The sequence below is a fragment of the Colossoma macropomum genome, unplaced genomic scaffold, assembly GCF_904425465.1.
Source record: "Colossoma macropomum unplaced genomic scaffold, Colossoma_macropomum, whole genome shotgun sequence".
Classification (NCBI taxonomy): Eukaryota; Metazoa; Chordata; class Actinopteri; order Characiformes; family Serrasalmidae; genus Colossoma; species Colossoma macropomum.
In genome coordinates, this window is record NW_023494802.1 from 38,473,083 (window position 1) to 38,498,082 (window position 25,000).

The 25,000-nt window shown below is 42.5% G+C and overlaps 2 protein-coding genes across 2 annotated transcripts; both read right to left on the minus strand.

Annotated features, from left to right (window-relative positions):
* Window positions 1-3,666: 3,666 nt before the first annotated feature.
* Window positions 3,667-9,296, minus strand: LOC118822249 (trafficking protein particle complex subunit 1). The gene is made up of 5 exons (XM_036591192.1): window positions 9,230-9,296; window positions 8,165-8,263; window positions 7,182-7,252; window positions 5,155-5,293; window positions 3,667-4,126 (listed from the first exon to the last, which is right to left on the minus strand). The coding sequence occupies exons 2-5, from the start codon at window positions 8,261-8,263 to the stop codon at window positions 3,998-4,000; spliced, it is 438 nt and encodes a 145-aa protein (XP_036447085.1). The 5' UTR covers window positions 9,230-9,296; the 3' UTR covers window positions 3,667-3,997.
* Window positions 9,297-10,919: 1,623 nt separating this feature from the next.
* LOC118822200 (platelet glycoprotein Ib alpha chain) lies at window positions 10,920-17,284 on the minus strand. The gene is made up of 3 exons (XM_036591137.1): window positions 17,165-17,284; window positions 14,011-14,288; window positions 10,920-13,540 (listed from the first exon to the last, which is right to left on the minus strand). Exons 2-3 carry the CDS (start codon window positions 14,285-14,287, stop codon window positions 11,535-11,537), a joined length of 2,283 nt encoding a protein of 760 aa, XP_036447030.1. The 5' UTR covers window position 14,288; window positions 17,165-17,284; the 3' UTR covers window positions 10,920-11,534.
* Between the last annotated feature and the right edge of the window lie 7,716 nt (window positions 17,285-25,000).

Consider the following 25,000-nt stretch of genomic DNA (forward strand, 5'->3'; position numbering starts at 1 on the left):
ATACTGACACTGAATCAGCCAGTGGAGCTGATTTATTCACCCATTCATAAAAAATATGGAACAAAATTTTTCATAACTGCTTTATTTTATCCTTCGATCTGTTAGACTCAGTGAATAAACAGTAAGTGTGTATTAAAATGTGTAGTAGTGAGTCTCTGGAGGACGTGACTGATTTACACTCAGAGAACCAACAACAACATGGAGGTCGACTGGGCTGCTGAAACTTTTGCACACACCTGCATACGCTATATTTTAATTAATTAATTTAATCTATATTGCATTGAATTCGTTCATCCACTTAAACATTTAAACTATTAATTCATTAATTTATTTAAACAGACTCAGTTGCCTGATAGAATTAATTAGTTAATTAACCAATTAATCAATTAATTATGCTACAGTTCATTCATCCATTCATTTTTCCTTCATCCATTAATGTGTTCATTAATCCAGTAATGTAAACTGTCACTCATCAATTCAAACAGAATTTCATAATCATTTTTGTTTAAACTGTATTCTGATTCATTTATTTAACCCATATTCATTCATTTCATTCATCCTTTTACTCTGTTTATTCAAGACTACATTCAATTCATCCATTCATATTAACTACAATCTAATTCGTCCTTTTATTTGAACTATCCTTAAATCATTCCTTCATTTTTACTATACTCTAATTCACGTGTGTCAGACTCCCGTCCTCCTGGGTCAAAGCTCTGCAGACTTCAGTTCACCGCCTCATTAAACACACCTGATTCAGCTCGTCAGCTAATTAAGGCCTTAATGAACTGAATTCAGAGCATTAGATGAGGGTAAACGCTGATCTCCACAGAGCTTTGGCCCTGAAGGTCTCGCTGGCTCTAATTCATGCATTCATTTAAACAATACTCTAATTCATCCGTTCATTTAAACAATACTCTAATTCATCCGTTCATTTAAACAATACTCTAATTCATCCGTTCATTTAAACAATACTCTAATTCATCCATTCATTTAAACAATACTCTAATTCATCCATTCATTTAAACAATACTCTAATTCATCCGTTCATTTAAACAATACTCTAATTCATCCATTCATTTAAACAATACTCTAATTCATCCGTTCATTTAAACAATACTCTAATTCATCCATTCATTTAAACAATACTCTAATTCATCCGTTCATTAAAACAATACTCTAATTCATCCATTCATTTAAACAATACTCTAATTCATCCGTTCATTTAAACAATACTCTAATTCATCCGTTCATTTAAACAATACTCTAATTCATCCATTCATTTAAACAATACTCTAATTCATCCGTTCATTAAAACAATACTCTAATTCATCCATTCATTTAAACAATACTCTAATTCATCCGTTCATTTAAACAATACTCTAATTCATCCGTTCATTTAAACAATACTCTAATTCATCCGTTCATTTAAACAATACTCTAATTCATCCGTTCATTAAAACAATACTCTAATTCATCCATTCATTTAAACAATACTCTAATTCATCCATTCATTTAAACAATACTCTAATTCATCCGTTCATTTAAACAATACTCTAATTCATCCGTTCATTTAAACAATACTCTAATTCATCCATTCATTTAAACAATACTCTAATTCATCCATCCATTCATTTAAACAATTCTCTAATTCATCCATTCATTTAAACAATACTCTAATTCATTCATCCATTCATTTAAACAATACTCTAATTCATTCGTTCATTTAAACAATACTCTAATTCATCCGTTCATTTAAACAATACTCTAATTCATCCATCCATTCATTTAAACAATTCTCTAATTCATCCATTCATTTAAACAATACTCTAATTCATCCATCCATTCATTTAAACAATACTCTAATTCATCCATCCATTCATTTAAACAATACTCTAATTCATCCATTCATTTAAACAATACTCTAATTCATCCGTTCATTTAAACAATACTCTAATTCATCCATTCATTTAAACAATACTCTAATTCATCCATTCATTTAAACAATACTCTAATTCATCCGTTCATTTAAAGTGTGTTAATTAACTGAAACTGTTCTCTAATGTTTACACACAGATGAATGAACAAGGCTGGAGCTTTACTACCATCACTGATTACCACCTGCATCACTGTTAAACACACCTATACATACAGTAACTCAGTCGTCACGGTAACAGAGTCAGTGCTGGTGTACAGTGACCGCTGTCCAGCTCCGACTCTCTCCTGAGTTACGTAATCTGAGGTCATACAGTCCGCTGTGGGACTCGTGATTGAGCTCCTGATATGAGGGTAATCCCACATTCCTGTCCTAATCCCAAATATTCCTGCCGTTCCGGATTACAGCTGCCCTGTTTGGGTCCGGCTCTGCCTTCGGATTGGTCAATCTGCTCTACATTGGCCACAGCTGGATTCAAGACACGCCCTCTTATGTAACAGCTGCCACGGTGATTTACGCAAACTGACAGATTCCATTTTCATTAATTAAAGAGAGTGAATAATCTGACCGGCGCAGTGACCAGTCAGAGGTGCTGTGTGTGTAAACAGGTCATTAATAAAGGATTAGATATTAACACCTCACACACACATCAAACAGAACACACACACACACACTCACATCACACACAGAGAACACACACACACTCACATCACACACACTCACACACACACACACACTCACACACACACACACACACTCACATCACACACACACACACACACACACACACACACACTCACACACACACACACACTCACACACACACACACACACTCACATCACACACACATCACACACACACACTCATACACTCACATCACACACACACACACACACACACACACACACACACACATACACACTCACACACACTCACACACACACACACACTCACACACTCACATCACACACACATCACACACACACACTCATACACTCACATCACACACACACACACACACACACACATCAAAGAGAACACACACATCAAACAGAACACACACACACATACACACATCAAACACACACACACATCAAACAGAACACATGGGCACTGTCCGATCGGGAAGGGTGGACTTGGACACTGTCCGATCGGGAACGGCGGACTTGGACATTGTCCAGTCGGGAACGGCTGACTTGGACACTCTCCGATCGGGAACGGCGGACTTGGACACTGTCCGATCGGGAACGGCAGACTTGCGTTCATCTTTAAGACTGAACAGTTTCTGCAAAGCAACGGTTTAGATTTGTATTTTCCCAAAGGAATGAATGGTGAAGCTTTGTGGCCAAAGGTTTACACACCACTCTTGCGTCACCAGGATGCAACACCCTAGCAACCAACTAGCAACACCCTAGAAACCATATACTACAGCAACCACCTGGAATACCACAGCCATAGCCTAGCAACCACCAGAGACACCCTAGAAGCCTCTTAGCAAAAGTTTATAAACCCCTCTTACATCACCAGGATGCAACACCCTAGCAACCAACTAGGACACTAAGCAACTAACTAGCAACACCTTGGCAATCTTGGGGAATTGAACTGTGCACTCTTCATAAAACACAGTTTTCCAGTTATGATTATGACTCTAAACTAAACCCCAACAGTTTCAGTGATGTGTTTAATGATAATCAATATAAAGAATAACCTCAGTCAGAACAAAGGCAGATTTAATCATGTTAATAATTTTAATTCACTCAAATACAAACCATAATCACAGAACACAGTACGATTACATTCAGTCCGTAACCATGAGAACTGTGCTAAAAGCAGCTTCGCTCCAGTCCGTCCTCAGATCAAACAGCCTGAATCCAAACAAGAACAACCAATCAGACAGTCTGAATGTGGAATTACTCATGAATATTTAAATTAAGGTGGAGGAACAGGCACCTCATTGGACAGCTGGAGGAATCAGACTGCACAGAAAAAAGCAATGAATATAAACAGTATTTTACACAATACACAGCCAGACTGGCGCCCCCCGGTGGTAGCGGTGGTCCTCAGGCTGCGCGGACACTGAAGAAGGGCAGCGCTCTGATGAACGAGTCCAGCCTGCTGGAGAACAGTTCACTCTGCAGAGTCTCTCCCAGCATGCACAGCGGGTTCTTCACTATGTACTCCACATAGACCTGTAAACAAGCACACAAACACACACACACACACACACACACACATTAACACACACACACACACACACACATTAACACACACATTAACACACACACACACACACACACACACACATTAACACACACATTAACACACACACACACACACATTAACACACACATTAACACACACACACACACACTCACACACACATTAACACACATATACACACACACACATTAACACACACATTAACACACACACACACACACTCACACACACATTAACACACACACACACACACACACATTAACACACACACACACACACACACACACATTAACACACACATTAACACACATATACACACACACACATTAACACACACACACACACACACAAACACACACACACACACACACACACACACTCACACACACATTAACACACATATACACACACACACATTAACACACACATTAACACACACACACACACACACACACTCACACACACACATTAACACACACACACACACACACACACATTAACACACACACACACACACACACACACACTCACACACACATTAACACACACACACACACACACACATTAACACACACACACACACACACACACACACACACACACATTAACACACACATTAACACACACACACACACACACACACACATTAACACACACACACACATTAACACTCACACACACATTAACACACACATACACACACATTAACACTCACACACACATTAACACTCACACACACACATTAACACACACATACACACATTAACACACACACACACACACACACACATTAACACACATTAACACACATTAACACACACATACACACACACACACACATTAACACACACATTAACACACACATACACACACACACACACATTAACACACACACACACATTAACACACACACACACATTAACACAGACACACACACACACACACACATTAACACACACACACACACACACACAGACACTCACACAGACAGACTGACCGTGCTGTAGAGCTGGTGTAGGATGTCCCTGCAGTTCGGGACCCCCAGGTCCGTGTTCATCACCAGCTTAATCCCTGTGGGGGTCTCATAGTAGTGAAGTTTGTACCGACTCGTCTGGAAGGAGATAAACCCGTCCTTCCTGAAACAGCGAGTCAAGGAAACGAACACAAACACACGGCCAACAGCGTTCGTACGAACCTGCAGCTCGGAACACGTCCGGTCACCAACAACACAGGCTGCAGTGCAGTCAGGCTGGGAGACACGGCATCAAGGAGTGAGGGTCTCAGAATCAAAGTTCTGGGGGTCCCTGATAATAAACTCATTATGACGTTACGCTGAAAAACAGACTCAGATCCAGACTCAGTGAAGCTGATTGTTTATCTGCTTCCCCCACAATCAGCTTCTGTCTCTGGTGTCCTTAACTAACTAGAGCTGCAGCTCTGCTCTGCCTCAGGGTGGCGCTGTAGCAGACTGGTTCACCCAGTTGGTCCTTCATAGCCTAGAAACTGTAACTCTGCCCGGATTCCTCTGAAACACTTTACAATGAGCTGCAGCAGATCTGTAAATCTGAAAACTCGCCCAGTTTCCCAAGAGTTTGGAGTGAAGAGTGACTGTTCCTCATTTCTCACACTGAAGACAGAAGAGGAGACGAGGAAGATCTCAGTTACTGTGAGGAAGAGCGCAGAACCGCACTAGAACAGAGACTCTACAGAAGAGGAGACGAGGAAGATCTCAGTTACTGTGAGGAAGAGCGCAGAACCGCACTAGAACAGAGACTCTACAGAAGAGGAGACGAGGAAGATCTCAGTTAATGTGAGGAAGAGCGCAGAACAGCACTAGAACAGAGACTCTACAGAAGAGGAGACGAGGAAGATCTCAGTTAATGTGAGGAAGAGCGCAGAACCGCACTAGAACAGAGACTCTACAGAAGAGGAGACGAGGAAGATCTCAGTTAATGTGAGGAAGAGCGCAGAACCGCACTAGAACAGAGACTCTACAGAAGAGGAGACGAGGAAGATCTCAGTTACTGTGAGGAAGAGCGCAGAACCGCACTAGAACAGAGACTCTACAGAAGAGGAGACGAGGAAGATCTCAGTTACTGTGAGGAAGAGCGCAGAACCGCACTAGAACAGAGACTCTACAGAAGAACAGCTGATAAAACAGACATTTACTGACACTGAAGCATCAGCGCCGCTATGGAGAGAGAGTCAGCAGACAGACACGAGACCCCCGAATACCAGGGGGTTTCACACACTGCCGTGATGGGATGAGGTAGTTATAATCTTCTGAATCGTTTTCTTCAAATCATGACTTATCTGCCTTGTGATTTTTTCTTGAGATCACAACTTATTTTTTTCGTGATCTCAAGATAATAGAAGCTGCATACTTGACAATCTTGAAATCACAAGATAATTAAGCTGTGATCTCAGGATAACAGTTCAGAGAGCCGTATCTACCCCATGGCCTCTCCGGACGTCCGTCATCTTCTGAGTTTATACAATAAACACAAACTTAGACCAGAAACAGAAACCCAGCGTACAGTGACTTTATAACCTGCACAGGAAGAAGAAGCTGATTGGACGGCAGCTTGTTATGACATCATCATCTTTGATCACTCATTTTAAACCAGAGCTTTGATTTAAACTCTTTCCTTCTTAGAAAGTTCAATTTTGCATATTACATCCCAGACAGTGATTAACGGAGCTCTGATCGCCGACGGGCTTCAAACCCCAGAAGAACACGAAACGTATCGAGCATCACGAACCGTCTGATCAGCCCACGCTCGAGTAAAGCCCCCCCACCACGCTCGAGTAAAGCCCCCACCATGCTCGAGTAAAGCCCCTCCACCACGCTCGAGTAAAGCCCCCCCGCTTGAGTAAAGCCCCCCACCACGCTCGAGTAAAGCCCCCCACCACCCTCGAGTAAAGCCCCCCCACCACGCTTGAGTAAAGCCCCCCCACCACGCTCAATTAAAGCCCCCACCACGCTCGAGTAAAGCCCCCCGCAGGCACAGCGCTGGAGGATACATGTCGAGTGGAGACATCTTGCTGACGAAGGAGCGGATGGAGAACAGCATCCCGTACATCAGCTTAAACTCCTGGACAAACACAGAACAGCAGCCGTTACTCCAACATCCAATCTGGATATGTATATGTATATATATATATATATATATGTATATATATATATATATATGTATATCCAAGATAGATATATATCCAATCTAGAACCACATATGAAAGTTTTTGTTTTGGTCCAGATGTTAATTCAGACGTCCTTCACTAACAGTTTGCTGCTTATGTGTTAATGGTAATTAATCTGGATCTGGTTCAGTGTGAACACAAGCTGGAGTCTAAATCACAGTCAGACTGACTCGACCTGGGAAATTACCAGCACTGAGAACTCAATAATAATCATAATGATACCAATAATAATAATCATAATGATACCAATAATAATAATCATAATGATACCAATAATAATAATCATAATGATACCAATAATAATAATGATAAAGTTTATCTATGTAGCACCTTTTACACATTAATATGCAGCTCAAAGTGCTTTACAGGGAGGAAGGCAAGTAAACACCACCATATAAGAGGGATCAGAAAACTGTGTGGAGAATAAAATGTCATAACATTTCTAAAATAATAAATAAATAAATAATGGTTTAAACAGCACAAATAAGTGATTATAAAAGATAAAATCGTAAAGGAATGGAAAAAACAAGGACTTTAAACTCAAAAATCTCAAATATAATAAAACAATCATCGAGTTAAATAATCAATTACAGGGCCTGTTTCCCCTACAGAGGAGGTAAAGGTGGAAAAACTGAATCTGGATTCTGATTCAGGTGAGACGACCAGGTGTGAACGGGGTCTGATTCTCATTACAGACCAATAAACGGACGGGAAAGCCAGTTTAATCCAGAGCTCAGCTCACTCAGGCTGGGCCTGGTGGGTGTGGAGTGCGCTGGTTCTCTTTGTTCTGTGTGGCTGGTTCTCACCTCCTCTTTGGAGATCCCTGCCTGCTTCTTACGGTTCCACTCGCTGTAGTGCAGGCAGGTTCCGTTACGGTCGAAGATGTACAGGTTATGGACGGTCATCTGCAGGACGGACCGGACATCAGAGACAAACACGAACACTTTATTCTTATTACCAGAGCTCCTACTGTATCAGAGTGGAGTGAGTGAGCTCCTACTGTATCAGAGTGGAGTGAGTGAGCTCCTACTGTATCAGAGTGGAGTGAGTGGAGTGAGCTCCTACTGTATCAGAGTGGAGTGAGTGGAGTGAGTGAGCTCCTACTGTATCAGAGTGGAGTGAGTGGAGTGAGCTCCTACTGTATCAGAGTGGAGTGAGTGGAGTGAGTGAGCTCCTACTGTATCAGAGTGGAGTGAGTGAGCTCCTACTGTATCAGAGTGGAGTGAGTGGAGTGAGCTCCTACTGTATCAGAGCGGAGTGAGTGGAGTGAGTGAGCTCCTACTGTATCTGAGTGGAGTGAGTGGAGTGAGCTCCTACTGTATCAGAGCGGAGTGAGTGGAGTGAGTGAGCTCCTGCTGTATCAGAGCGGAGTGAGTGGAGTGAGTGAGCTCCTACTGTATCAGAGTGGAGTGAGTGGAGTGAGTGTTTCTCCCAAAACAGATCACAATTCTCCGGTCCACCTTAAATGGTACAACAGTTACTGCTGTGACTGCGGCACCATTTAAGGTGGACCGGGGAATTCGAAACAGGAGCCAACTTCGTTCTTTTCCCAGCAGTAACTGTGGTTCTGTTCTCCACCATTTGAGGCGGTTCGCTTCTGTAGATCCGCCTCGGTTTCGCTTCGGAAATGATTTGATGAGACGATTAAACCGATTTATTTTATTTTACACCGGCAGATCAATAAACCGCTCCGGGGCACAAACAGCAGCGGACAAGCGGCTCTCTAACCGTTTAAAGGCGCTCTTAGAGAGAAACCACTGATTTATTTATAAAGTGTGAGTTTATTGTATTTATAAAGTGTGAGTTTATGAATCTCCGAGGGAGAAAAAAGAGAGATAATCGGGTATTTTGGTATTTTGTGAGTTATTTACCTTCCGTCTTCACTCAGCGGCGGCCGACAGAGCAGACAGCACCGTGTTCCAATAAGCGCACTAGTGCACTCGCTGAATCTCCCGGATGTGGCGAATGTTCCCGACCGCCCTCTGCTCACTCGCTAGGCGCCCTAGCTAGGGGACTAGCGCGCTTATTGGAACCGTGGACTCTATGGTCGCCGTTGCCTGTAAATAATGCTCTATTTTACAGTAGAAAACGATAAATATTCAAATATATCAACTCCGTTCATTTAAATCGTCGTGACTTTGATATCCGTACATGTTACCCATGTTTCAGTGTTTATTTCTTTTTTATTCACATTACGGATTCTTTTCAAACAGGCATGTGTGAGGGCAGCGTCCTCGCTCAGGGCTCCGAAGGAGCAGCAGGTAGATTTTTAGAAATTTGAGAGATTGTGGTGATTTTTGCTAATTTAACTATTTCAGTGGTTTTAGTTTTACACTTTGAGGTTGTGAAGCTGCAGTGAATGCAAAAATGAAGCTTTGTGAGGCTTTTTATCGTTTTTATTGTAATTTTATTTTTTTTTGTGGTGTTACAAATCTGGCAGCGCAAAGAAGAGAGAGAGTAAACAACACAGATGAAGGAGTAAAGGAATAAAGATGATTTCAGAAAAACTGAAGATGGTTAAGAAAGATTTCTGGATTAAACTGGAACAGATCTGCTTTGAGGGTTCTTTAACTGTGGATGCCCATCAGGGACACCTGGTGGACAGAAGGAGGAACAGCAGCTATAGGTGTACTGTGTACCTCTTAGAATAAAAGGTCCAAATTCGTTCCTCCGAGTTATTTACTGTTTATTAAACAGCAAAGATAAATAACATTAATCACACTGTGGGCGTTCCCTGTTAAAAAAGGCAATCAAAACCATTAGGACTGAGATGTGTTTGCTTTCTAATGGGGATTGGCCTAATGGTTACCATTTGAGTCCCTGTAGGACACCTTTAGATCCCATCAGGAAACCATCAGACGCATCTGGAATCAGAACACCTGTTAGTCCTTTAGAGTCCGTTATACTGTGATATCAACCCATCAGGAAAACACAGAACACCATTACTGGCTATTAGACACCATCAGGAACCAGCAGAACCTTTTAATCATTCATAGGATTTTTTCAGCAGGATAAAAACACAATAAACAAAAAATAGATCACCTTCAAGGTTATTTTGAGAACAGTTTAGAGCTGGTGTTTACAGTAATAGCGCACACCTCTACATGCTGTTTACTATTTAGTGTGAGGTTTTGTTATGTGTGTGTGTGTATATATATATATATATATATATATACACACACATATATATACACATATATACATATCGCTGCTGTCGGAACAAAACTCATATCTCCATTTTTGTTGTTTTTCAGTTTTTGACATAATTTGAAAATACCTGTTGGCTTTAAAATTGTGTGTAAATTTCATGATGAATGGACCAAAAGAAACGGTCCACAATTACTTAGAAAGACGTCTGGTTCCATTGACTTACATTAAAAGTAAAGTAGGTTTTTTCCTTCTCCTGTAAAGTTATACCTTTGGAGATACAAGGTTTTCTTCTGACAGCAGCGATACATATATATATATATATATATATATATATATATATATATATATATATACATATATATACACACACACATATATATATATATATGTGTATATATATATATATGCTGCTCTGGATCATTTCCTGAATTCTGGTATCAGTCATGAGCCACAAATACCCCCCAGAGCCAGAGCAGCTCTCAGGGCTGGAGCAGGAAACAGATGCTGTACTGTTCTGCACAGATACTTCACTGAGTACTGACAGTCAAATACAGTATGAGAGCGCCATGCTGGAGGAACCAGCTCTGAGAACCTTTACAGAACCTGAACAGAGGCTAAAACACTCCTCCAAAAAAACTACACAAGCAACAGAGAGAAAGATCCCCGCCCACCCAGACACGCCTCTGCCTGTGGGTTTAATTACACTGTTATTAGCTGATCTATATAACCTGATATAGGAAAATCATCTTATTTACAGCAGCCAATAAGCTGCTTCTGCACTCACTCACTAACAATGATGTAGCCCTGCCCCTTTAGGTAAAACCCACCTCCCTCCCACAGATGTAGCCCCACCCCTTCAAATGTAGTTCTGCCTCCATCAAGTATAGTACCTCCTCTTTTTAGTAAAAACCCCATCTGCCTTCCACATATGAAGCCCCACCCCTTCAGCTGTAACCCGCCTCCCTTAGATATAGCCCCACCCCTTCATGTTTTGCCCCACCTCTTTCAGATGTAGCCCAACTTTCCTTATTGTGTAGCCCCACCTCCCCCCGATGTACACCCTTCTCCATCCGCAGTAGCCCCGCCACCCTCAGATGTGTTGGTTTGCGACCCTGCCACAGGTGTGGGCGGGGTGAAGGAAGCCCCACCCTCTATCTTTCTAATCAGAGACCCCCAGCTCCCCTCCTTCATCTGTCCTCCTCCCCCCATCTCCCACTCTCCTACCAACCACTCCAGCCCTCCTCCCATGTCCTCCACACCGCCATTCTCCTCCCTCAGGATCAGGCTGTACCGCGTCTTCCTCCTCTCAGTCGTCCTTCTCTCCGGCATCCCCCAGCTCTCCTCCACCTCCTTCCATCCCTCTATCTCTTCCTCTCGGCTTATCTCCCTGTACAGGGTCTTCCTGAACATCTCCTTCCTGTCTGTCGCTTCTCTCCCTCCTTCTTTCTCCCTCCGCATCGTCACCTCCATCCTTTCCTCCTCTGCTGCTGGCACCAGTTCTATTCTAGTCGCGGTATCTCCTCTATCCTCGTCCCTCGCTCCCTCTCTCCTTCCGTCCTCCCCTACCTCCTCGTCTCCTTTCTCGATGAACAGAACTGAGCGGAACACGGCCTGGCTCTCTATCGGTATCTTCTCTGGAGCTAAGAACTTCACCGTCTCGCTCCCCAGCTCCCCTCCTCCCACTCTGTCCAGAGTGTTTCGGAAGGTCAGCAGGGTCACTCCTCCGCCCTGCTTGCGAAGTTTCCTCTGGATTGGCCGGTACAGGGTGAGGTAGGTGATGAGGATCCAGAGGAAGAGCATGCAGGAGCAGAGCGCTGAGAGAATGCAAAGCGGCAAAAAGCCAGCAAACAGCCACCAGCACCATGGCACCATGCAGCCGGACACTGATCTGGATTCACCTGAGGCATGGTCGAAGGGAATCAAGGTTTCTAGACCAGGAACGGAGGTAGGGGGTGCTCTAGAGGTCCTCGGGTGGCCGGTAGAGGATGTGGATTGGGGTTCAGGTGTAGCAGGCTCTGGAGATGTCCAGGGCAATGGGACCAATGAGGTTCCTGGATCAAGAGTGGAAGTAGGAAGTGCGGTAGAATTCTTCTCATGGCTTGTAGAGGCTGTGGAATAGAGTTCAATTCTCTTGGTGATGTTGAATGCCCTGGATTCTGAGATCCATTCGGACCAGACTTCAGTCCAAAAATGCTGGACAGTCCAGAATTCAAATCTGGTCCAGATGCTAGACATGGTGGAGGCTGGCAGAGAGTGGCTACTTGCAGGTGTACTGCTTGTTGAGGCTGTTTTTGGGGTTGAAAGGGTACTCGTTGTGGTAGCTGGCTCATTGATCTTGGAGCTCATTGTTGGGGTAACCGTGGGTGACTGTGTTGTGATGCCTGGCTTAGTGGTTGTTGGGATCATTTTTGAGGTTGTGGGTTCAGGTGCTGTTGTTGGTTGACTGAATGTAGAGGTCATTTCATGGGACTGCACTGGAGGCATTGGTACGTTTGCACTGCAGTATTGATCTTCCTCCAGGTCCACGATGACCATCCCTTTCATGAATAGTGGCTCAAAACACACCACACTCTCTGGGTCATTCTCAACGCTGGCTTTCAGGTCCATGGTGTGATTGGTGTGTTTATACACATTGTGACCCTGATCCTCTAGGTATTTCTGCAGGTAGCCCACCTGGCAACTGCAAAGCCAGCGGTTCTTGGACAGGAAGACATAAGGCAGCTCAGGCTTGGAGGAGAAGAACTCATCAGGCAAGTGTTGGACACGGTTATCTTCTAGGTCAAAGGTCTTGAGGCTGGTGGAGGTGACAGACTCCAGCAGGCGATGGGGCAGTGCGGGTAGCTGGTTCCCAAAGAGGTCAATGACCTCTAAGAGTGGAAGGTCACCGAAGGTGGCATCATGAAGGGTGCGGAGGGCGTTTCTGTCCAGATACACCTCCATCAGCGCAGGAGCAAAGCGGAACACCCGGCCACCCAAACCTTCCAGCTTGTTATTGGACAACCGCAGCACACTGAGCTTCTCCAGCACTGGACCTGAGAGAGACCAGCCAGGGGGTTCAGTCACAATCAGAAATTTACAAAGACATTAGGCTGAATGAATAACTGACTCTAATTGTGATATAAACTGAGTCTGTTCTACAGTTTCTCATTAGGCTGAATGAATAACCGACTCTAAATGTAGGTATTGTGATATAAACTGAGTCTGTTCTACAGTTTCTCATTAGGCTGAATGAATAACTGACTCTAAATGTAGGTATTGTGATATAAACTCAGTCTGGTCTACAGTTTCTCATTAGGCTGAATGAATAACTGACTCTAAATGTAGGTATTGTGATATAAACTCAGTCTGGTCTACAGTTTCTCATTAGGCTGAATGAATAACTGACTCTAAATGAATAGAGTCAGCCAGTTTGCACTAAAGTCCCTGTAGTTACTGAATAATAAGCCCCAGTATGTAATAAGCCTGGGCTTTAAGGGGTTGAAGCTCCGCCCCCCAGTCTCACCTGACGGGTCGATGACCCTGATGTGGTTCTGGCTCAGGTCCAGCTCGTGAAGCTGTGCGTAGGCGCTGTAGGCGGCCCAGGACAGCGAGGTGAACTCATTTTGGGAAAGAACCAACACCTCCGTCCCCACGTCGATCCCAGCAGGCACTGCGGTCAGACTCTGATTAACGCAGCTGACCCGCGGCCTGTGGTCAGTGTTCCTGTCGCTACGGCAACCGCTGGACGTCACCGCCAGGAACGGAGGAACCAGGAGGAAGAGGCCGAGGAAGAGGAGCATTCTGACCACAACAGATCAGGAACGTTAGAGTCTGACATTCAGACTGAGACGCGTCAGTTATGATGTTATTACAGTCATTTAATTTCATTTCTGCTTCTCATTTTCATACGTGTTGATTTTTTGTAAGTATTTCTGTAAAAGCCTCTCTGAGGTGCTCAGGTCTCAGGACACCTTCAGCTTTATTATCTAGTGCCTTTATTTCTGTGTTTGTGTGAAGAACCACTGTGTATGAAAGACACTGTACAAATAAAAGCCTTATTACAATAATCGATCATAATAAAGCTGTTATAACAGATTACTGTGACGTATTTGGCTCATTTTCCTTTTACCAAATTAAAAGTCACACTTTCCCTGATAGTAAGAGGACAGTGGGCCACTGCCGGCCCACTGATGGCAGAGCTGGTGGTCCCCTGGTGTTTTGCTCAGCGTTTTCCGGATGGCCCACTGGTGGTTCAGCAGAGTGATAGACAAAACTGATCATCACTCATTTTCCCTCACAGTCCAGTTTACTGGCTTTCCTTCCTCCTTTCTTTAGTTTTACTTTATACATTAGTTTAGTAAATAGTTAGTTTACTAGTTAGTTAATCTGGCTCAGCATCAGCAACAACACTTCACTGCTGTCGGAACCAAATCTCATCATTTTTGTTGTTTTTCAGTTTTTTGACGTAATCTGAAAACGCCTGTTCTTCTTGACACTGTGTGTAAATTTCATGATGAATGGACCAAAAGAAACGACCCAGAATGACTTGGAAAAGATTCTGGTTCCATTGACTTACATTAAAAGTACAGTATGTTTTTTTCTTCTCCTGTAAAGTTTCCGTTTTTGAGATACAAGGTTTTGTTTCGACAGCAGCGACTTATATAAAATCATTTCATTTCAGGCCTAGTCGTTATTTTTTCTTCTCTCAGTTGTTTGTAATATTTGTCTCAGTTTATTTTCTACAATAAAGTCTCTCTGCGTTTAAAATCTGTTTGGGAAGATTAAATTAGAGCTTGTTTGCAGGACAGTAATCTGGGTGGTCCGAAGGTGGACCAGCAGTGGCAAACAGTCAGTGGGGGGCCGGGGTTTAGGGTTGGGGATAGGGGTGGGGTTAGGATTTGGGGTTTAGGGTTGGGGATAGGGATGGGGTTAGGGTTTGGGGTTTAGGGTTAGGGGGGTTGGGTTAGGGGTTTAGGGTTAGGGTTAGGGGTTTAGGGTTAGGGGGGTTGGGTTAGGGGTTTAGGGTTAGGGGTAGGGGTTTAGGGTTAGGGGGGTTAGGGTTAGGGGTTTAGGGTTAGGGTTAGGGGTTTAGGGTTAGGGGTTTAGGGTTAGGGTTAGGGGTTTAGGGTTAGGGTTAGGGGTTTAGGGTTAGGGTTAGGGGTTTAGGGTTAGGGGTTTAGGGTTAGGGGTAGGGGTTTAGGGTTAGGGGGGTTGGGTTAGGGGTTTAGGGTTAGGGGGGTTAGGGTTAGGGGTTTAGGGTTAGGGGTAGGGGTTTAGGGTTAGGGGTTTAGGGTTAGGGTTAGGGGTTTAGGGTTAGGGGGGTTGGGTTAGGGGTTTAGGGTTAGGGGTAGGGGTTTAGGGTTAGGGGTTTAGGGTTAGGGGGGTTAGGGTTAGGGGTTTAGGGTTAGGGGTTTAGGGTTAGGGTTAGGGGTTTAGGGTTGGGGTTAGGGGTTTAGGGTTGGGGGGGTTGGGTTAGGGGTAGGGGTTTAGGGTTAGGGGTTTAGGGTTAGGGGGTTAGGGTTAGGGGTTTAGGGTTAGGGGTTTAGGGTTAGGGGTTTAGGGTTAGGGGGGTTGGGTTAGGGGTAGGGGTTTAGGGTTAGGGGTAGGGGTTTAGGGTTAGGGGTAGGGGTTTAGGGTTAGGGGGGTTGGGTTAGGGGTAGGGGTTTAGGGTTAGGGGGGGTGGGTTAGGGGTAGGGGTTTAGGGTTAGGGGTAGGGGTTTAGGGTTAGGGGGGTTGGGTTAGGGGTAGGGGTTTAGGGTTAGGGGTTTAGGGTTAGGGGGGTTAGGGTTAGGGGTAGGGGTTTAGGGTTAGGGGTAGGGGTTTAGGGTTAGGGGGGTTGGGTTAGGGGTTTAGGGTTAGGGGTAGGGGTTTAGGGTTAGGGGGGTTGGGTTAGGGGTTTAGGGTTAGGGGTAGGGGTTTAGGGTTAGGGGGGTTGGGTTAGGGGTTTAGGGTTAGGGGTTTAGGGTTAGGGGTAGGGGTTTAGGGTTAGGGGTAGGGGTTTAGGGTTAGGGGGGTTGGGTTAGGGGTTTAGGGTTAGGGGTAGGGGTTTAGGGTTAGGGGGGTTAGGGTTAGGGGTTTAGGGTTAGGGGTAGGGGTTTAGGGTTAGGGGTTTAGGGTTAGGGTTAGGGGTTTAGGGTTAGGGGGGTTGGGTTAGGGTTTAGGGTTAGGGTTAGGGGTTTAGGGTTGGGGGGGTTGGGTTAGGTTTAGGGTTAAGTTACTAGAATTACCAAATAAAAGACTGGGATGTTTCCAAAGGCAGACATCCAGAATGCTGGGGATTGTTTGTACTGTAAGGTGTTTACAGTCTACATTTAAGTACTAAACATTTCACCTGGTTACATTCACATGTTCAGTATATCTATAAACCGTATTTCTGAATTCAGAACAGCTGAACTGGTGAAATTTGACATTTCATGATGCACAGAGTCAAACTAATTCATTTACATCTTGGGCAAAATATGTTCCAGAAAAACAGCTTCATTTATTAAACAAAGAGGTTTTTAAACAATAAAACTTAATATATTTTCACTAATATAATTAATATACTTTCATTCAACTTATTCCATATTCACCTCACCTCAATACTGCATAAAACTGAATTTAGTTATTATTATTATTATTATTATTATTATTATTATTATTATTATTATTAAAGAGTTCAGGATGTTCAGACTCACGTTTCTCTGCTGAAGGTTCTCCTGCTGAGCTGCTCTGGAGCTTCTGTTTCTGTTTCTCCACCGCAGCTTTAAACAGCCTTCACAGCCCTTTATCACCAAACAGCACGTTTCCTGCACAGATCCTCCTCCTCCTCCTCCTCCAGCAGCAGCTCGCCTACTGTCTGTACTACTGTCTCTATTACTGCTTAATTACTCACTGTATTACTGATTAATTACTCTCTGTATTACTGTTTAATTACTCTGTATTACTGTTTAATTACTGACTGTATTACTGTTTAATTACTCTCTGTATTAATGATTAATTATAAACTCTTCTACTGTTTACAGTATATTACTGCTTAATTATACTCTGTATTACTGATTAATTACTGACTGTATTACTGTTTAATTACTCACTGTATTACTGTTTAATTACTCACTGTAGTACTGTTTACTCTCTGTATTACTGTTTAATTACTCTCTGTATTACTGTTTAATTACTCTCTGTATTACTGTTTAATTACTGACTGTATTACTGTTTAATTACTCTCTGTATTACTGTTCAATTACTCTCTGTATTACTGTTTAATTACTCTTTGTATTACTGATTAATCACTCACTGTATTACTGTTTAATTACTCTGTACTGTTTAATTACTGACTGTATTACTGTTTAATTACTCTCTGTATTAATGATTAATTATAAACTCTTCTACTGTTTACAGTATATTACTGCTTAATTATACTCTATTACTGATTAATTACTGACTGTATTACTGTTTAATTACTCACTATATTACTGTTTAATTACTGACTGTATTACTGTTTAATTACTCTCTGTACTACTGTTTAATTACTCTGTGTATTACTGATTAATTAGTGACTGTATTACTGTTTAATTACTCTCTGTATTACTGTTTAATTACTCTTTACTACTGTTTAATTACTCTGTGTATTACTGATTAATTACTGACTGTATTACTGTTTAATTACTGACTGTATTACTGTTTAATTATTCTCTGTACTACTGTTTAATTACTCTGTGTATTACTGATTAATTACTGACTGTATTACTGTTTAATTACTGACTGTATTACTGTTTAATTACTCTCTGTATTACTGTTTAATTACTCTCTGTACTACTGTTTCTTTACTGACTGTATTACTGTTTAATTATACTCTGTATTACTGTTTAATTATACTCTGTATTACTGTTTAATTACTCTGTATTTCTGATTAATTATAAACTCTTCTACTGTTTACAGTATATTACTGTTTAATTATACTCTGTATTACTGATTAATTACACACACATATAAAATTATTAACATTATTTCTAATAACTTTTAGATGTTTTTCCAAAAGTTATTACTGAAAGTTACTGTAAAAATTATGTTAATTATTGTTTGAATGAGCATCATTTAGTTCAACTGTTACCAAAAAACGCCCAGGTGTGCGTCACCTAACTAGGGTCTATAGGTTTAATAATCCAATATTATTTAGAACATTGATAACTGGTTATGCAATTTCAAATGTGTCAACTCAAAGAGGAACTCTACCAAATTTCAAAATTCTCCATAATTAAACGATTAAGATATAATCAGAGAGGTTCAGAGATGTTCAGAGCGGTTCAGTGTAGTTCAGAGCGGTTCAGAGTGGTTTGGTGTGAAACACTCTGTTCTAGATAAACTTACCGAGTCAGAACTGTTCACAGTGGTGGTGATAGGAACAAGACGTCCACCTCTAAAAGCTCCCTCACAGAAAGTTCCTACAGTAAATGGTTATGAATTCACTGCCTGATGACTGAGACACTGTTTTATGATAGTTTAGAGAACTTAAACTCCATTCATGGTGGAGGGATACATGCAGGGCGCTGTGAGGCAAAATAGTCCCCAAAGAAAACTTATTATTTCAGATTCTCCACTATTTTCATCATCAACATTCATATAAACTCAGAAGACTCGTGTAGGTTCACTGGTGGTTCTGGATAGTAAATAAAATGTCTATATCTGTGTTGTAGTCATGGCGACCCCTGGTTCCTATCACCACCACTGTAAAGACATCTGAACCATTTCACACCAAACCTCTCTGAATCTCTCTGAATCTCTCTGATTACACCTCTCACACTGAGTTATGATATAAAGGTGAAAGATCGTTCACTCTTTCTGTATTTCACTCTTTCACACACAAAGACAGCAGCGGTTTGCTTTTTATCCTTTTTACTGTTTTTCATCACTCCACTCTCAGATTACACACACACTCAGAGTCCTCACAGAGCCAGAAAAACAAACTACAGGATCAAAAACAACAGGAAGAACAGAGTTCAGATCCACAGAGAACCTCACTCTTTATAGATCACCCCCCCGAACACACCACAGCCCCTTATATATCACAGATCAAATCACACTCTGTATACAGCTCACTATATAGATCACATCCCAGTACTCACAGCGCCCCCAGTGGACGACGTACAGAACTGCTGTACTTAAGTAAACAGAAACACTTTTGGTAAAACGGCACTTTCAGTATCTTTACAGAAGCACCTGCTGTTAAATGGTGTTTCAGTATCAGCAGTGAAAACTACAGTAAAGGTTATAAAACGTTTAATGAAAACTTCTTAAACTTCAGTTTAAATCATCCGATTAATGTAACACGTTAACGATCTGAACCCTCAGAACTTAGACCTTTGATCAAGGTGCGAAATACAGGGGGCCCTGGGGGGTCCGAGAGCCCCGATTAACCTCTAGGACCCCCTGAATGTCTCAAAATCTAAAATCATAGTGTTGCTAGGTGGTTGCTATGGTATTGCAGATGGTCGCTAGGGTGTTGGTTGGTGGTTGCTGTGGTTTCCCAGGTGGTTGCTAGGGTATCTTAAGTGGTTGATAGTGTTGCTAAGTGGTTGCTATGGTATTACAAATAGTTGCTAAGATGCTTGTTGGTGGTTAATGTGGTTTCCCAGGTGGTTGCTAGGGTATCTTAAATGTTGCTAGGTGGTTGCTATGGTATTGTGGATGGCCGCTAGGGTGTTGGTTGGTGGTTGCTTTGGTTTCCCAGGTGGTTGCTAGGGTATCTTAAGTGGTTGATAGTGTTGCTAAGTGGTTGCTATGGTATTACAAATAGTTGCTAAGATGCTTGTTGGTGGTTAATGTGGTTTCCCAGGTGGTTGCTAGGGTATCTTAAGTGGTTGATAGAGTGTTGCTAGGTGGTTGCTAAGGTATTGCATATGGTCGCTAGGGTGGTGGTTGGAGGTTGCCCTGGTTACTCAGTTGGTTGCTAGGGTATCTTAAGCAGTTGATAGAGTGTTGCTAGGTGGTTGCTATGGTATTGCAGATGGTTGCTAGGATGTTGATTGGTGGTTGCTGTGGTTTCTCAGGTGGTTGCTAGGGTATCTTAAGTGGTTGATTGAGTGTTGCTAGGTGGTTGCGATGGTATTGCAGATGGTCACTAGGGTGCTGGTTGGTGGTTGCTGTGGTTTCTCAGGTGGTTGCTAAGATATCTTAAGTGGTTGACAGAGTGTTGCTAGGTGGTTGCTATGCTGCTTGCTAGGGCGTTGCAAGGCAGCTGTTAGATGGTTGCTAGGTTGCTGCAGTGGTAATGATTCAGTGGTTGCTATGGAACTGGAGGTGACTGTGTTATCGCTCAGAGCTGCCAGGCCTTCCTCGGTGGTTTCCAGGTGGTTGTTAGTACTGTGTGATCATTTGTGGCAGATTTGAATTTTCCTATGGAGAAAACATTTATTAACATGAATGCTGTGCAAAAACTACACGCCTGATCTGCCCAAAGTGCAAGACCACTGTTTAGGTATCGGTTCTACGATCCTGCAGAGCTTGGTAGTTCTAGATTATAAGCTGTAACAGTGTAATGTTGACAAATTTCAGCTCAGAATGAGAAAACAAAGACTTTGTCTTTACTTTAGTTCTACTAACACAATATTTTATCAAGATCATTTCTACCTGTACTTAAGTACAGAGGTTCTGTATCGTCTCCACATCCTGTGTGACATTTACTCCCATGTTTGCAGAACTGAGTCAGAATGCAGCCGGTTCTGCTGTTTACGTCTGGAACACTAAAGGAGTTTCTCAGACGTGGAGGAGAAACAGCGGTTAGTTCAAAAACAACAACACAAACAAAAATAACACTGAAATCATAAACACAAACAGAAATAACATCAAAATCATAAACACAAACAAAAATAACGCCAAAATCATAAACACAAACAAAAATAACGCTGAAATCATAAACACAAACAAAAATAACACTGAAATCATAAACACAAACAAAAATAACACTGAAATCATAAACACAAACAAAAATAACGCTGAAATCATAAACACAAGGCTACACAGTTGTGAAAAACTAAAAGAGTAACAGAATTTAGATGAAAACACAAAAATAAAACACAGGATTGTCCTGTAGGGTCAAAGGTCAAATCCGTCATCGCCGCGGCGACTCATCTATGAGCCCTGCCCACTCCGCCCCCTAATGCTGGTTGTCATGGAGATGTTCTCCGTGGTCACAGAGAGACATCATAATCAACTAATAGCGTCGTCCAAAAGAGCAACAACCGTTCCTATTGGACAATCACAAAATAATCAATAACCAATGAAAATGATCGATCGGTCACTCGGTCTCCTGCTGTGGACATCAGTGTGAGGTTTGACCAGTCCAGCAAGTTCAGAGTGGAGCTTCTACAATCACACACACACACACACACACCTCAAAGCTGCTAAAGACTGCGCCGTTTCCACGGCGACGCGTCATCACTTTCATCATTTTTCATTTAAAACTGAAAAAAGTGAATTTTAAAAACTGTAAGGCACTTTAATATTTATACAAAACAGTTAATTAGTGTTTAATGTCTCTACATCTGCTCGCTCCTAAAAACAGGGTTCTTCAGGGGTTCTATAACACAGGGAGTGGTTCTTTAGAACCATCTGCATGCTTAAATGGGTCTCTGTATGGTGAAATGGTTCTTCAGACTGAAGGAGAATGTGTTCTATATAGCACCAAATTGGGTTCTGCTGTTGTTTACAATGCCAAGCTTTTAACAATAGAAGAACCTTTTTTTTTGTAGATTGTTCTATATAGAACCTTTTACAACACATTCTCCTTCAATCACCATGAAAAGAACAACTTTCTTTAGCAGGTTCTGTTGTAGATGGTTCTACATAGAATCTTTACAAATAGGGTTCTATATAGCACTAAAAAGGGGTCTGCTATTGTTACAAGCTTGACGTCATAACAACAGCAGAACCTTTTTTGATGCTACATAGAACCATATACAACACATTCTCCTTCAATCACCATGAAAAGAACAACTTTCTTCAGCAGGTTCTGTTGTAGATGGTTCTACATAGAATCTTTACAAATAGGGTTCTATATAGCACCAGAAAGGGTTCTTCTATTGTTACAAGCTTGATGTTATAACACTAGAACCATATACAACACATTCTCCATCAATCTGAAGAACCACTTCACCATGCACAGAACCATTTAAGTGCGTGAAAACAAGCAGAACGTATCCCTTTACTAAAGAACCCTTGAAGAACCCTTTTTAAGAGTGTACAGAACGTCCTCGTTCAGTCGGAGGGTTGTTCTGTGTAGTGTTTCTGATCTGAACAGAACGTCAGAGAGAATCTAGCACCGAGTCCCGACTCTACACTCAACACTGTGAACTGACCTCAGATCATAGAGAACACAGTGCAGAGCCGATCTGTTAATTCGGTTTCATGGGGATTAAATGTAAACAGGGATTAAATCTGCGATTAAAGCCTTGACCTGCTGTTAATGCTGAGTGTCCACTCTGGCGGACTGGGCAGTGAATAAACAGCAGAGACGTTTCTCTCCACACTAATCAGAGTCTAAACTCATTAGTCTAAATAGCTCAGCGCAACAATGACAACAGCTCTCAGAGGCAAACAGGGAGCTTTTCTCATTCAACACCATTAAAATGATTCAGAAAGTCTTAGATTTTCACTCTTCTAGGCCTTTTTAATCTAAAATTCTGGATGTTTTTCTCTTTGTGCTGCTTCTGATCATTTTTGGTGGTCAGAATTTCAGTGCAGCCCAGGTAATTAGTGTTTATGGGGCCTTACAGGCCTTCAGAGACGACCTAATGAAGTGTTTACTTCATCTATAGTTTAACCCTCTGGGGTCCACAAACTCACCCACGCTGTTTCTATGGTGGTGTAGTGTAGCGGGTAACACCTCTGCCCTGCCCCTCTGTATGGACCCTACACTACACCAATAAGAGTCCTTGGGCAAGACTCCTAACACTACCTTCACCTACCTGTGTAAAAAAAAGATGATCAAACTGTAAGTCGCTCTGGATAAGAGCGTCCGCTAAATGCTGTAAATGTAATCTGTATCTGTTTGTGTATCTTTGTGATGATCCAGCTCAGAAATCCAGTTCACTTCCTGAATCTGTAGAGTCGCCCTTTCCATTCCATCTTATCTCGAGATCATACGAGACTCACATCCGGAGTTATGAGCCTATGAAGAGGGGCTGAGATACACATCAACTGCCTCTCACCGTGTGGAACTGGTGGATTGGTGTGTCTGTCTACATTCTGTCTGAAACTGACCAATGGACACTCAGGAAATCACTAAGGACTGACCATCACGCCGGAAACCCTTCATTCTTCATTCGGTCCACATCGGAGACTCATGTGAAACGGCCTGCAGAGAGTTTACAGCTGCTGAAGCTGCTGCAGCGGTTTTGGAAAGTAGTGATGAAGATAACGGAGCATTTAGATATGAAACATATGAGGATCATGATATATGAAGAGCCTTTAGAGGAGAGATTAAGAAGAGATGAACACATCGAGAGAGAATGACCTCAGAGCTCAGAGGGGTAATAGAGTCATCCTCATATTTCAACTCCGTACTGCAGGAACACTTTATTCCACTGTTAAGTTTTGGATGTAAACAAAAGGGTTAAAATTGTCAAACACCTATGCTGTCCAATCAGGACTGTTCTCTCTGTGGTATCTAGGTAGATACAGCCAAGCTGCTCTCCCATTGGTCAGGACTTCAGGAGCTGGACCGAAGGCCTCACATGTTAGATTAACTACCAACATAATTAGGAAGTGACAGAGGAATCAATCAAGCGTGCTTTGATTCACATCACGGTGGTGAGAAAAAACAGCACTCTGGAGGTTCTAGATTCGTCACTGACCGTGAAAGAGTCGAGGTCTAAGCAGTGTTCCGGGTAGTTGTTAGGAATGGAAAACAGCGGCGGCGGCTCTACGCTGGACTTTTTACTGAGTCACTGTAAATATTTTTTAACTTTAAATCACTGCATTTAATCTAAAATCAGCAAAACACTGTTAATACAAATCGCCATTAGCTTAGCGCTAACATACTACTAGAATCCCATAAGGGCGCTAGCATAAGTTAGCATAATGGTAGACGTGGGTTCTTCCTCATGTTTTGGCCGAGTTTAAAGGCCTCGCTCTGGCGGTCAGGGTTCACCGCTGAGTGTTCAGTGCACAGCGGGGACTCAGCATTAAGGTTCAGTGAGCTCAGTGTTCGGCCTCTAACACTCGGCCTTCTGGCCTGCGGTCTCCACGACCTCTGACCTCCTGTTTCTCTCTAAAGTGCTGCTTGATTCAGGAAGGTTTCTATCTGCACCCACTTCAGCACTCATCCTCCCTCCCTCGCTCTCTCTCTCTCTCTCCCTGTCTCTGCTTTATATCACCCCTACTTACAGTCTTCATTAGTCTAATCTCTCTCTCCACTGTTCTACTGCATCTCTCTCTCTCTTATTGCACAGAGGAGGTAGTGTTCATCAACTCATACATACAGAGCCCTTTACTGTCAGTAACCATACTCAGCCAGCAGGAGGCGCTGTGTCTCC

Coding starts and splice junctions, on each gene's coding strand:
- LOC118822249 (XM_036591192.1), bottom strand. CDS start 8,263: ATGACCGTCCATAACCTGTACATCTTCGACCGTAACGGAACCTGCCTG. Junction 7,253..8,164: donor CAGGGATCTCCAAAGAGGAG/GTGAGAACCAGC, acceptor GTGTTTGTCCAG/GAGTTTAAGCTGATGTACGG. Junction 4,127..5,154: donor TACACCAGCTCTACAGCACG/GTCAGTCTGTCT, acceptor GCTTGTTTACAG/GTCTATGTGGAGTACATAGT.
- LOC118822200 (XM_036591137.1), bottom strand. CDS start 14,287: ATGCTCCTCTTCCTCGGCCTCTTCCTCCTGGTTCCTCCGTTCCTGGCG. Junction 13,541..14,010: donor CAGGGTCATCGACCCGTCAG/GTGAGACTGGGG, acceptor GGTCTCTCTCAG/GTCCAGTGCTGGAGAAGCTC.